General features: G+C 56.5%; 1 protein-coding gene across 1 annotated transcript; it reads right to left on the bottom strand.

Moving 5' to 3' along the window:
- Positions 1-6,861: 6,861 nt before the first annotated feature.
- Positions 6,862-13,158, bottom strand: LOC128972489 (sestrin-3-like). Its single transcript, XM_054388501.1, has 10 exons — positions 13,093-13,158; positions 11,236-11,238; positions 10,061-10,261; positions 9,715-9,897; positions 9,379-9,609; positions 9,184-9,295; positions 8,823-8,944; positions 8,271-8,461; positions 7,486-7,630; positions 6,862-6,951 (listed from the first exon to the last, which is right to left on the bottom strand). The coding sequence occupies exons 1-10, from the start codon at positions 13,156-13,158 to the stop codon at positions 6,862-6,864; spliced, it is 1,344 nt and encodes a 447-aa protein (XP_054244476.1).

The raw sequence follows: 13,158 nt of genomic DNA, 5'->3' as shown, positions 1-13,158 counted from the left end.
TAAAAACCTGTAATCCTCTGTTCTGTGTCTCATGAGGTTTGTTCTGCTTCTTCAGGGAGGACTTTTTTTTTTTTTTTTTCCTCCCTCCCCTTGGTTTCTTTCCTCTGCCCTGCTAGCTTAGGCCAGAGGTGGAAGAGTCACACTGTGGGAGCCCACAGTGGGTAGAGCCTCTCATTACAACTCAGTGGCAGTGCATGGGGACCCTTAACTTCTGCAGAACTAGTCTGGAGTTACCCTAACCCCTTCATTCCTTGCCCTTCTAGACCAGTGTGCTGAGGGTGACAACATTCATTTTATACAGACACATTCAAACACTGAGTGTCAGCAGCTCTAGGAGCAGAGAGGTGGATTTGCTGATGCACTCTTCTTTCAGCCATCCCATCCACAAGCAGGTGTGGACAGTTACCACAGACAGGTTACTACACCTGGGAAGCATTTGTGATGTTAGAAGATAATTCTGTGGAGCTGCCCATCTAAAACAGACATGAATATCAGAGTGGAACCTGGGCTTGTTCAGAGGTGTGCAGGCGAGTAAGAGCCCTGTTGGGGCAGGAGAAGGCTTCAGCTGGGTACTATAAGGCAAGGAGGAACAGAACTACCTCTGAGCCAGTGGAGCAGTGTGAGGAAACAGAGCTACCTCTGAGCCAGTGGAGCAGTGTGAGGAATGTGGAGCACTGAAGCAGACTAGCTTGTCGTTCCACCTGCTCTGCCTGGGATGAGGCTGGAGAATGTGCCCTGGGTGTGCTCTCTGCAATCCACACTCAGGAGAAGTCTTACAGAAGATGAGGCTGGTTCAGAGCCTGCCAGGGTGCTTTGGAGTGCAGGCAGGTGAGAAGATGAGAGGAAAACAGGGGAAGGAGTACAGAGCACAAATGGCACGGGCCTGGGTAGACACAGCAAGGCAGGGTGCTTTAAAAACTGCTGAGGAGGAAATGTCACTCCTTGAATTGCTTAGTGTGTGGATGGGCAGAAAACTTGCAATGGGTAGATAGTCAGAAGAATGCCACTAAGAAATGAAGTTCCACAAGGCCAAGGTCCTGCACCTGGGTCAGGGCAACTCTCGACATCAGTCCAGGCTGGGGGTGATGAGATTGAGAGCAGCCCTGCAGAGAAGGTCTTGGGGGTACTGGGGGGAGAGAAGCTGGATAGGAGCCAGCAGTGGGCACTGGCAGCACAGAAGACCAAGGGCAGCCTGGGCTGCATCCAAAGCAGCATGGCCAGAGATGGAGAGAGAGGATCCTCTCTGCTCTGGGGAGACGTCACCTGCAGTGCTGTGCCCAGCTCTGGGACCCCAACATAAGAAAGATGTGGACTTGAAGCGGGTCCAGAGAAGGCTCACCAAAAGGATGGAACACATCTCCTTGTGAAGAAAGACTGGGAGTTGGTGTTCAGCTTGGAGAAGAGGAGGCTCCTGGGAGAGCTTAGTGTGCTCAGGTGACAACATTAACAGATGAGGGGAGAGCAACTGATGGCATTGACCTGGACCTGAGCAAAGCCTTCCACACTGTCCCACACCACATCCTGGTCTCCAAACTGGTGACACATGGGTTTGATGGGTGGACCACCAGATGGATAAAGAACTGGCTTGATGGCCACACCCAAAGAGTGGCTGTCAATGGGTCCATGTCCAGGGGAGGCTAGGGACAAGCAGAGTCCCTCAGGGCTCAGTCCTGGGACCAGGCTTGTTCAACATCTTTGTCGGTGACATGGACAGAGGCATTGAATGCACCCTCAGCAATTTTGCTGATGACACCAAGCTGTGTGGTGCAGCAGACAGGATGGAGGGAAGGGATCCATCCAGAGGGACCTGGACAGGCTGCAGAGGTGGGCACAAGCCAACCTCATGAGGTGCAACAAGACCAAGTGCAGGGTCCTGCATCTGGGTTGAGGCAATCCCAAGCAAAAATACAGGCTGGGCAGTGACTGCCTAGAAAGCAGCCCTGAGGAGAGGGACTTAGGGGTGCTGGTGGATGAGAAGCTCAACAGGAGCTGTCAATGTGTACTTGCAGCCCAGAAAGCCAACCAGAGCCTGGGCTGCATCAAGAGAAGTGTGGCCAGCAGGTCAAGGGAGGTGATTCTCCCCCTCTGCTCAGCTCTGGTGAGACCCCACCTGGAGTACTCTGTACAGTTCTGGAGCCCCTATTACAAGAGGGATCTGGACATGCTGGAAGGTGTCCAGAGAAGGGCCACCAGGATGAGCAGAGGGCTGGAGCACCTCTCCTATGAGGACAGACTGAAAGAGTTGGGGTTGTTCAGTCTGGAGAGAGAAGGCTCCAAGGTGACTTTCCAGTATCTGAAGGGGGCCCACAAGAAAGCTGGGGAAGGACTTTTTTAGGCTATCAGGTAGTGATAGGACTAGGGGAAATGGAATAAAGCTGGAAGCGGGGAGATTCAGGCTGGAGGTGAGGAAGAAATTCTTCACCATAAGAGTGGTGAGAGCCTGGAATGGGTTGCCCAGGGAGGTGGTTGAGGCCCCATCCCTGGAGGTGTTTAAGGCCAGGCTGGATGAGGCTCTGGCCAGCCTGATCTGGTGTGAGGTGTCCCTGCCCATGGCAGGGGGGTTGGAAATGGATGATCCTTGTGGTCCCTTCCAACCCTGACTGATTCTAGGATTCTATTTCAGTACTTACAGAGAGTTCATAAGAAAGCTGGGGACAGACTTTTTAGCAGGGCTGCTGTGACAGGACAAGGAGTGATAGTTTGGAACTAGAAGAGGGAAGATTTGGGCTGGATAAAAAGAAGACAGTTTTTACAGTGAGGGTGGTGACAGACTGGAATAGTGTCATGGGAAGAGGGGGATTAGGGATGGAGGATGACGGTTATGAATTATGAAAATTATTACTTAGTATTAAAATTATGAATAACTATTAATCAGCATATATATATATTGATTCGAATGCACAGTTGTAAAAATATAGTCCATAACTGGTTCAGTATATACAATTATACCCAATTATAATATTTACAGAATCGATTTCTAATTAAGGGAACGAAAGGTGCAGTTCCGCCACTTGTCCACTAGATGGAGACTTGACAAGATACTTGCGGCTGTTAACTATGTACAGAGATATTTATAATGTTATCACGAGGCAAGTTAAGCTGGAAATACCACGCGGCTACACGCGGGGGCTTTGAATACAATGTTACAGAATGTTGTACACATGGAAAGATACATTCTGTCTTTCTGTGTAGTGAGACAAGTTGCTGGATTACGCAGGCTGCTTGCTGCTGCCAGCTTTCTGCCCGGGGCTGGTCCCATCCGGGCGGTGCCCTTCTTTCTCCTCCTGCCTCCACGGGTCAGAGCAAGGCTTACTTTCTCCTCCTGCAGCTGCGGGGAGGGGCGGCTTGCTTTCCTTCTCCCGCGATTGCAGGGAGGTGACGGTTCCCGGTAGGTGGGGCCGGTCGTCGCCGATCTGGGAGATGGATTTCGGGGGGCGGGGCTTGGTGAAGCGCTGCTTCCCCCTCGGCTGGGCTCGAAGTGAGCTGACTCTGCCAAACATCGGCAACTGCTTTCCATTAAAGTTACAACGCAGTCTTGGGCTTTGACTTCAAAGGAGGAGATGTTTTCTCTCCCTCTTTCTCTCAGGGAAATCCCGGGTACTTCGCTCTGACGGCACAGAGCTGTGGAGCGGCTATGGCTCCTTTTCTATCCCACAAACGGTGGGGGTTACGTAAGATGCGTATCTGCTTATGGCTGCTTATGGCTGCAGCAGATCTGGACTGCCAGGCTTGGGCTTAGTCCTTCCCCTTCTGGGATAAAGCTTACCCTCTCTCAGGGCTTCCTCAGTCCTTTCAACTGGGCTTAGGACGCTGGTATCTGCATCAGCAAAGGGATCATCCTGTTTGCTGGTTCCTCGAGGGTCTCAGTGGGCTGGCTTCTGTATTCGCAGAGGCTTCCAGTATGCTTGCATGTGAGAAGGCTTACAGCTTACGCAGCGCGAGCTTACATAGCGAGTGAAGGCAAAAGGAGAGAGCAAAGTAGTGAACAAATGGAGTAATACTTACAGATTTCTCGAGACTGGATCTGGCCAATGAAACAGCCTGCTTTGACCTATAGAAAGGGTGAAGCTAGAATTATGCCATTAGATGGACAGAGCATGAGCATGCCATGCGATGGGTACATGCAGTTGTTTACCCCTTAGCAGACAGGTTGGTGCCTGGGCCTTTGTCCTCCTCTCCTGGAAGGAGGGTGGAAGGGGGACTTACCAAAACATGTTGGGACAAGTCAGCTGGTATCTGGGGGCATAATTCTGGGCATGTGGTACCTTCACTACAAATAGGTTGCCCAGAGAGGTGGTAGATGCCCATTGCTGGAAATGTTCCAGGTCAGGTTGGACAGGGTTAGGCAGCTGCTTCCTGCAGGGAGGTCCACCTAGGTGATCTTTGAAGGTTTCTTCCAATCCAAAGCATTCTGTACTTCATTCTGTGGTAGTCACTTTGCTCACTCTGCAGGGATGGGAGGAGTTGGTTCCTTCATCTCTTGCTTTCTAGCCCTGAGATCATGTGGGAATGTTTTCTTCTTGTCAGAGAGCTGAGGCTGGCAGTCTCCCTGGCCTTGCCAGCAGCTGTGCTCATTTCTAGTGAAGGTTGACAGCCAATGGAGTCTTTTATCTTCCTTCTGTGACTGGTGCTTGTTCTGCAAGCCAGAGCAAGTGGCTGCCCCAGCAGCTCCTGCAAGGCCTGTTCTGAGTGCACAACTGGAGAGAAAGAGATGGGAGGCACACAAGAACCTGCTTCATGTCTGCTGGGGAGGGCAGCCCTTTTTCCCCAGCCAGTGCCATGCTGCCACTGCTTTTTCCATTCTCTCTCCACAGCACTGCAGGGTGAAGGTGGGTGGTGAGGATGCTGCTGCTGGCAGCATGCTGGGAGCCAGCCCTGGGCTGCTGGCTTGAGGAGCAGTGAACCCTGCGGAGACCTGGCTGCAGCAGCTCATGCCAGCCCTGCATTGGGCAGGAAGGCTGGCAGGAAGGCTTGCTGCTAATTAATAAAGTGCTGCGCCTGACGGTGCGCAAGACATCCAGCTGCCCTCATTTGTGCCCAGCCATTGCTGGGGCTAAGTGCCTGGCACATTACTGTTGGGACAAGCCTGGTGGCAGCTGTCCCAGCACCACCATCCTCGCACCAGCTTGGCTCAGTACAGACCAGACCAGCCCCAGTGCAGGTTCCTCCAGCCTGTGCTACAGGGAAGGCACCTGCAGCATGGCTGGGAAAGAGCTGATCCTGGTTTCTGGCCTGGCTCACCAAGCACCTGCTTCCAAGGGTGAGCCAAATGCTTCTTCCTCAGCTGCAGGAGCAGCACCCACACCTTGCCCACTTCTCTTTCCAGCACCCTCCTCCTTGCCAGAGTATCACAAACCCTTGAAAACCTTCCTTCCTTTCCTGCTGCAGGGGTTGCTCAGCTGAGCATGGTTAGAGGACATAGCTGAGCTGAACAGGATGGGTGCAGACTCAACGCCCAGCTGCTGGCCCTGCACCAGAGCTGTTGGTGCAGGATCCCACTGCAGCTGAGCACGTTTCCTGGAGCTCAGGGCTTCAGGCAGCCAGGCACAGCTATCCTGCCTTCGAGCAGCCATCTAGGTTTGGATCACCTTCCCAGCATCTGGCAGAAACACAGCATGCACCCATGTCAAACATAATATATTTATAGCAAAAATAGGCTTTTTCTGTAGCTTCCATACACAAAGTTTCTCCCGGTACATTTACGCAGTAAACAGGTCGACTGAAGCAGTGTGTGCTGGGCTGCTTCCACAGCTGCCTTTGCTTCAGGCTCCCACTTAGCACAGGTGGCCTCATGGCTGCTCTCTGGAGCACCTCCCCAGCCTAGGGCTGCTGCACAGGCAGAGGGCAGTCCTGGAGCAGTGCTGCAGGCTCAGACAGGGACAGCCCAGCTTCAAGGAGCTTTCTATAGCTCTCTGGTGATGACTGCAGGCTCCTCCACAGCGCTGGTAAGCAGTGAGGGACTGGGCACAGGACCTCAGCCCTCTCAACATGGTAAGAAGATACAAGCCACAGTAACTCAGGAAGCTTGTTCCCCCTGCCCCTCTGCTGATAGGGGATAGAGGAGAGGCTTTGGGACAACCTCCGAAAGGACTGTCCAAAGTCCCCTGAAGGAACCTCCAGAGCCTGAACACTATCAGAGGCCTTCTCAACCCACCATGAGAGCACTAGGGGAACCCTGCCAGGAAGAGCTTCACAGTTTGGAGTTCACCTGCGTCATTGCTTGTCCATCCCAGAGGGGTTTGGCACATAGACCTTAAGGACAGGACACATAGGCAGCAAGCACATCCCCTTCACACAATGGGCTGGAGAAGAGCCCTCATTCGGAGCCCGCACTCTTCCCTGCCTGACTATGGAACTCAGTACACTGCAATGTATCCACAAGCTGCTGACAGTGCTCCCAGGTGAGATGCATCACCCCAGCAAGGCCAAGCATCAAAGGGTGGCTTGCAAGAAGGGCAGCTACTGCAGCACAGGGAAGGAAACCAGCTCTCCCTTTTGCCCTCCCTGCAGCGGCCAAGGCCCCTGCAGCACATAGCCATGGAGCTTCTGCTGGCAGGAGAGCATCCCTCGAAACCAGCCCCAGTCCCTTCCCACCTCTTGTGCCTTTGGCAGTCCACCTTGGACACATTCAAGTCGCCAGTATCACACTGACATCTCAGCAGCATGGATTTGCCTCACAGTTTGGTAATTGCACGTAACGGGACCACGCAGCAAGCCCCCTGAGGGGGTGTTGGGGGTGGGCAAAAGAACAAGACAGTCAGGGCAGCTAAAGTGAGCAATCCCTCGGCGGCCATCCCAGCACGAGGCTCACAAGTCCAGGGAGGGGTGGTGCCCGGCCCTGCCGCAGCACAACTCCCCTCTCTAGGAGATCATGTACTGGGTGATGGCCTGCAGTGCGTACAGCAGCTCTGCCTGCATCCGGGCCTCCAGGATCAGCAGGTTCACATGGACCTAATGGAAAAGCAGGAGAGGTTCAGGCAACTGCAGTGTGCAGCCAGCAGTGCTACAAGCAAGCACCCACTCAGGCTACTCAAGTCTTCTGGCATGGGAAAAAATGCCACCAACTTTTCCAGCACAGGCAGCTGTCCTTTTCCCCTCTTCCCAGTCCTGCAGGCTGTGGCTGCCTCCCAGAGCCACATGCCAGGGACACTTAATACCATCATGCCAGGCTGGGGTTGGCATTGGCACAGTCCCCACCACCCACAGCAGCCACTCCTTTGAGTTACAGCTGGACCAACAGTTCACCTGGAGGCATCCACTGATGGGCTATAATGGCCTGGGGGATGCCCGTGCTGCCAGGGGCCCCTGTGCTCACCACAGTGCAGGCACCCCCATGCCATGCCAAGCCCAACTCCTTACAAACAGCCAATTTCCATTTCCCCCCTGCCTGCCTCAAACTCATTTGGTGGCTCAAAGGTTTCTGGTACCCCCACAGCCTGCAGCCCCTGCCCGCTCCTGGCCCCAGCACACCAGTGGCTATCTCACCTTTTCACTGTGCTTGAATTGCTTCCAGAACCTGTTGAACATCTCGGTATTGGTCTTCTCTGGGTAGCAGGTGACGGTTTTGATGTACACCTTGAGCACCCTCTCCAGCAGCTGGTTCACCTCTGCATAGTCATAGTCATCGTACCTGCCAGCACAGCAGGGAGTCACAGCCAGCATCACGGCCCCACGCAGCACCTCCTCTGCTTTGCCCCAGGCACAGCACCACTGCAGGCCAGGGCACACGGCCAGAGAGGCTGAGCAGCTCTCCACTGCCTGGCCCAACATCCAGGCAGGGAATTCACAGAACTGAGGTTGTTCAGCCTGGAGAAGAGAAGGCTCCAGGCAGACCTAATAGCAGCCTGCCAGTACCTGAAGAGGGCTACAAGAAGGATGGAGAGAGACTGTTTGCAAAGGCCTGCAGGGACAGAACAAGGGGCAATGGCTTCAAACTAGAGCAGAGCAGATTTAGATTAGATGTGAGGAACAAGTTCTGCACCAGGAGGCTGCTGGAACACTGCAACAGGTTGCCCAGGAAGGTGGTTGGAGCCCTGTCCCTGGAGCTATTCAAGGTGAGGCTGGACAGGGCTCTGGGCAACCTGATCTAGTGGAGGATGTCCCTGCTGACATCCCTGCAGGGGGGTTGGACTGGATGAGCTTTGGAGGTCCCTTCCAACCCAGACCTTTCTGTGATTCTTTTTCATTTGCAAGCCAGCCCTAGGGCCCCACCCTTCCCCTGCTCCTGGCAGCTCAGTTGTGCCCGGGGCACCATGAGGTTGTTTCCCTACCTAATGCCAAACATGCAGTGGATATAGTTCCAGATGCCCCGCTTGAAGACAGAGGGTTCACAGCCCTGCCTCTTGGCCATGGCTGTGCTTTGCAGGCCATCCACCATCCGAAACTTCTCATCTAGAAGATGCCCAATGTCCGAGTAGAGCCGGTTGACCAGCGAGAAGCCATGGTCCTCCCAGGAGTAATCCTGTTGAGCACACAAAGAGGCTTCTGCAACTGCAAAAGGGGTCCAGGGCATGTTCCCAGGAAGGGCTAGAGACTCTGGGACACAAATCACAATATCTCTCATCAGCCAGCTTCTGAATGCTTCTGACCCTTGCCTCTGTGAGGCCCTTGAGAACAGAAGTCACAGGATCACCTCCCTCTCCCCAGGCCTAGTGGGGCAGGTCCCCTCTCAGGGCTGAGCTCCCCTGCTCAAGCATTTTGCAAAAGCAGCTGCACCAGATCTGCATGGGTCCACCCCCTCCAGACTGTCTGCTCTCCACCAGGAGGCAAGAGGAGAAGACAGGAGCCCGGGCTGCTGCCCATGGGGAGAGCAGGAACCTCACCTGGACTCTGAATACCTGCGTCTGATTCTCGTCACGCCGTGCAAAGTCCTGGTATCCAAAGTCAGGGTCCTGCATGTAGCAGGCAAGGTTGGTGGCACCGGTGACTTCCCCGATGGGATCAGCTAGAGGGAAGAGCCCTGCACATGAGTCAGTGACACAAGGCTGCCCTGTGCCCAGCTGCAGCATGCAGCAAGATCTGGGCCTTGCTTCTTCAAGAAGCACCACTGCCTTCTTCCCGCCCCGCCAGCATCCCAGGAGCCCCTCTGCAAGCCATACATCACACAAGATGTAAGTACAGACATGGAGGGACAATACTCACGTACTCCCATCCTGCTTACCCCCCTCCATCCCTGCCCCTCACCTTCCTCCTGATCCTGCTGCAGCAGCCTCATCTCTTCCCTGCCCTCGGTCTCCACGTGGATCTGCTGCATGCGTTCCCGCAGAGAATCCAGCTCCATGCAGGAGTCCAGGGACTGCACAGACACAGGTTCAGGGGTGAGGGCAGCAGCCCTCGCCATGTCCCCATCCCCCTGCAGACCCAGCCTGCAGAGCTCACCTGCTTGCGGCTGATGCGCAGCAGCTCCTGGCCACAGCTGTTGCTGGATTCACAGAAGCACTGGGTGCCAGGGGACAAGGCCTTCAGTGAACCTCGGCCCCCCAGCCCCTCGTCATGCTCGCAGCCACAGCCGAAGACAAAGCTGGCAAGGGCATGGCAGTGTGCCAGGAGGACAACAGCGTGCACCAGCTCTGCCAGCGACCAGCTCCACTCACTGATCTTCAGCAGCTTCTGCAGGACACAGGCAGACATTGGTGTGCTGCGGGCAGGGTGCTGGCACCCCTGGGCATGCCGCTGTCTGCACCGCCACCCCACACCCAGAGGTCCCCTCAGTACCTCAATGTGCTCCTTGGTGATGAGCCACGGCCGGTGTGCCAGGATCTTGTTGATCTCATTGAGGTTGCGGATTTTGGGGGGGATGTAGTCGAGGCCACGCAGCCACTGGGGATCGCCCCCCGCCTGCAGGAACTGCAGCACGTGCAGGTTCACCAGGTAGCGGCAGTGGTGCCGGGCAGCTGCCTGCAGGAGCAGTGTGTCAGCATCCCCACACTGCACCCCTGGGGCAGGTGTCCTGCTACCCAGCGCCCCCCTCCCACCCACCCTCCAGTCTGTCACACTTACGGCCTCTGCAGCCAAGCCCATGGCAGGGCCAGGCAGGAGCCCCCTGCCCTCGGCAGCTCACCATGATGGCAATGTAGTGGCGGCAGTCGAAGGGCAGTGGCCCGTCCATGTGCATCAGGTAGTGCTGCGTCTTGAGGAAGCTGTCGAGGTACTGTGGATGGTAGCCCATCTGCTGGGTCACTGCCTCCAGCCGCCCTCGGTTTGCCAGCACCTTCACAAACAGCAGCTGGGGGCGCTCGGGGTCGCTGCTGGACATCTTTACCTGCCAGGAACAGGCTCTGCTTAGCTCTCCTAGAGCAGTTCCTGCTGCAACAGCCCACGTCAGCCAAGCCTGGGCTCTGTTGGGGCTGGGATCCACTCTCCCAGCTTGGTGCCCCTAGAGGGACACCTTCAGAGAGCTGGGGAGAGTACTGCTCAGTGGGGTCACTGCTAGCAGGAGCACAGGCTGCAAGAAACACAGGTTGGTCTCTGCCTGGGTGAGGGCATTACCTGAGGAGCAGAAGCAAAGGGCCAACTACACTTGATGTTTCCTTGCAGCCTTAGTGACAAATGCAAGGCCAGAACAAGAGAAATGTGACAGGTGGAAGACCTTCCAGAATGGAGCAGCCCATGAGCCTTATCTCCTGACCCCTGCACCACCAGCACTGAGGCCTCCCACCCAGCACTGGGACAGGAGAGAGCTGTGGTGCTAGCTGAGCCGCTCCCATGCTTCTACCTAACAAGCCAAGGGGCAAGAGATGCTCCGGCATGCACCACAAGTTTGGGAGCACACAAAGGGACTCACGGGTCTCCCTACACGCTTCCCAAGGAGGTCCCACAGCATGTGGTTAAGTGGCACAGATGGCACCAGCTGTACCCACTGGTGGAAAGACAGATGGGCAGCTTGGTGAGGGAGGTCCATACACACCCAGCAGCACCCACCCCAGCCATGAGCCGCACTGCCCCTGGCCCTCCAGAGAGGGTGGTGGGACCAGTGGGTGGGGATGCACAAAAGTCACCCTGGCAGCTGCTGCACCCCAACAACCCCCTTGCCACATCAGCCTCCTGACCGCAGGTTCTGCACCTGCAGCTCACCTGCACCAAGTCATGGGTGCAGAAGATGCCAGATCCTGTCACACAGCCACGGCTGCCACTCACATGCAGCAGCCCAGGCAGCACCCTCAGATGCAGAGGGTGCACCTCCCACCTGGGGCTCCAACCAAAGTCTCACCTGGGAGCAATCTGCCACCCTGACACCACCTTCCTCCCACCTGTCTCTCCAAAGGCTGGTGGCACAGTGACCATGGTGACACAGCAGCATATCAGAAGCATATCTGTAAATCAGCCCCAGCATGGCTGCGAGTTGTCACTGCTGGCAGGACACACACAGAGCCTGCAGAGCCCTAACCAGGAACCCTGATGCCCTGGGCACCTCACCTTGCCAGCAGCTATCCTGCCAATCAGAGAGCCATTAGGGCCTTCGCTTCTGCAGCAGCTTGATGTGCTGCCATGGGGTGACCCAGAAGGTCGAGGCAGCACCAGCAAGGATGGCAGAACCAAGGGGCATGCAGTGGAGCACCCCAAGGTAAGGGGGAGGCAGAGAGGGACTGAGCCACACAGCTGCCTGAAGCAACTGCACTCACGCAAGCAGCACAGGGAAGCAGCTCTGGCTATTTAATGCTGTCCTGCACTTGTGACACTCTGGCTCAGGTATCAAGAGATGTACATTGTGCCATTTGAAGCTTTCTCTCCACTTTTGGTCAAGCGGGTCCAAAAAACCCCCAAACCCTACATTAAAACGGGGAGAAGAACAAGGAGTTCTCTGTGCTTTGAGAGAAGGTGCAAATCAGAAGTGACCTGCAAAAGTCCCTGACAGAGTCCCTCTGCTAAGGGAAATTAGCTGCCCTGAGGACACCCCTGGGTCTACAGCTACTGGTCTTTTTCTGGTGGGCAGAGGTGGAGGAGCTGGGGACCTTTCCACTCCAACCAGGGGAAGATGGTCCCCAGTGATGAGCCTTGTGGGAGCCCAGAGATCAGCCCCCAGGCCACCAGATCTCCTTGTTCTCTTCCAGGTGGTGACAGCTGGATTGGAAGGGGAGGATAAAGGAAAGGTGCAGGGCAATTCCCCACCTCAGTCCTCATCACCCAGCTGGGCACTGCCTGCTCTCCATGATACCGGCTCAGCCCAGGGAGCCTCCTGATGTCACCATACACAACCCCCCCCGCCTCACCTCCCTCTTTCATCGCCCCCGGTGCCACCTTCCTCACCTTTCCTGGCCATAACCCTCCTCCTTCCCTGTGCCCATTCAAAGACCTGGCCACAGGGGACCATCGCCCCCTCCCGCTGCCTCTCTTTCCAGGGGGGGGTTCATGTGCCCACAGCAACCTTGAACCTCAGCAGCACCCCCAACCTCACCCGCTCCGTGCCCAGGCAGGGGCTGTTGGGGAGCTATGCCTGGCGCTGCCCGAGCAGTCAATCGCCGAGCAGCAGTTTGCATGTAAAGCAGGCAGGAGGATGGAGGAACTCGGCCGCTCCAGTGTCCCGCGACCGGGAGCAAGCCCGGGTGGTGCCGGGAGCCATGGGAGAAGGGCTGGGGGACCCCGCCTCGACCCCGGCCTGGCAAAGCTCAATGATGTGATCCCCACCTCCTTCCCTTCACGAGAGGAGACCACAGCTCCGCCAGTGCCAGGGACCCTGCCGTTGGTGTTCGCTGGGGGCGCAGCGAGCACCTCTCGTCCGGTCCCCTGCCCCGGTTCTCGAGGGGACAGGGGAAGTGCCAGCGCCTGCGGTGCGAGGCCCGGCGCCGGCAGCCGGTAACCGGGGCCCATTGTGCGGGCGGCCACGGCGCCCCCGGTGGCCGCTGCGGGCAGTGCAAGCGGAGAGAGAAAAACAAGTTTGATTGGCAGTGATGGAGGCACGGCGCCTCCCGCATCCCGCACAAAGGGGACGGGGAAGGCGCCACTGCACTGGCATCGCTACTGGGCTGCCGGTCACTGTATCAGGAGATTAGGCCTTGCTGGCCCCACAGCCGCGCCGGGCCGGAGGCGGCGAGCAGGGCCGAGTCCAGTGCTCCGGCACGGGCTCCGGCGGCGGCGGGGCGGGTCTGGTCCTACCTGTCCCGGCAGCCGCTGGCACCGACTCCCTTGGGGATGCTGCACGCTCTGGGGACACACGATCAT

Source organism: Indicator indicator, chromosome 17 (assembly GCF_027791375.1).
Source record: "Indicator indicator isolate 239-I01 chromosome 17, UM_Iind_1.1, whole genome shotgun sequence".
Classification (NCBI taxonomy): domain Eukaryota; kingdom Metazoa; phylum Chordata; class Aves; order Piciformes; family Indicatoridae; genus Indicator; species Indicator indicator.
The sequence above is the reverse complement of the archived record's forward strand: the minus strand, read 5'-3'. Positions and strand labels throughout refer to the sequence as shown.

Excerpts from the sequence above, each read along its gene's own strand:
- LOC128972489 (XM_054388501.1), bottom strand. The coding sequence starts at position 13,158 with ATGATCGTGTGTCCCCAGAGCGTGCAGCATCCCCAAGGGAGTCGGTGC. Across the intron at positions 8,945-9,183 it reads GCAGCAGGATCAGGAGGAAG|CTGATCCCATCGGGGAAGTC; the intron begins GTGAGGGGCAGG and ends TCTTCCCTCTAG. Across the intron at positions 7,631-8,270 it reads CACTGCATGTTTGGCATTAG|GTACGATGACTATGACTATG; the intron begins GTAGGGAAACAA and ends CTGTGCTGGCAG.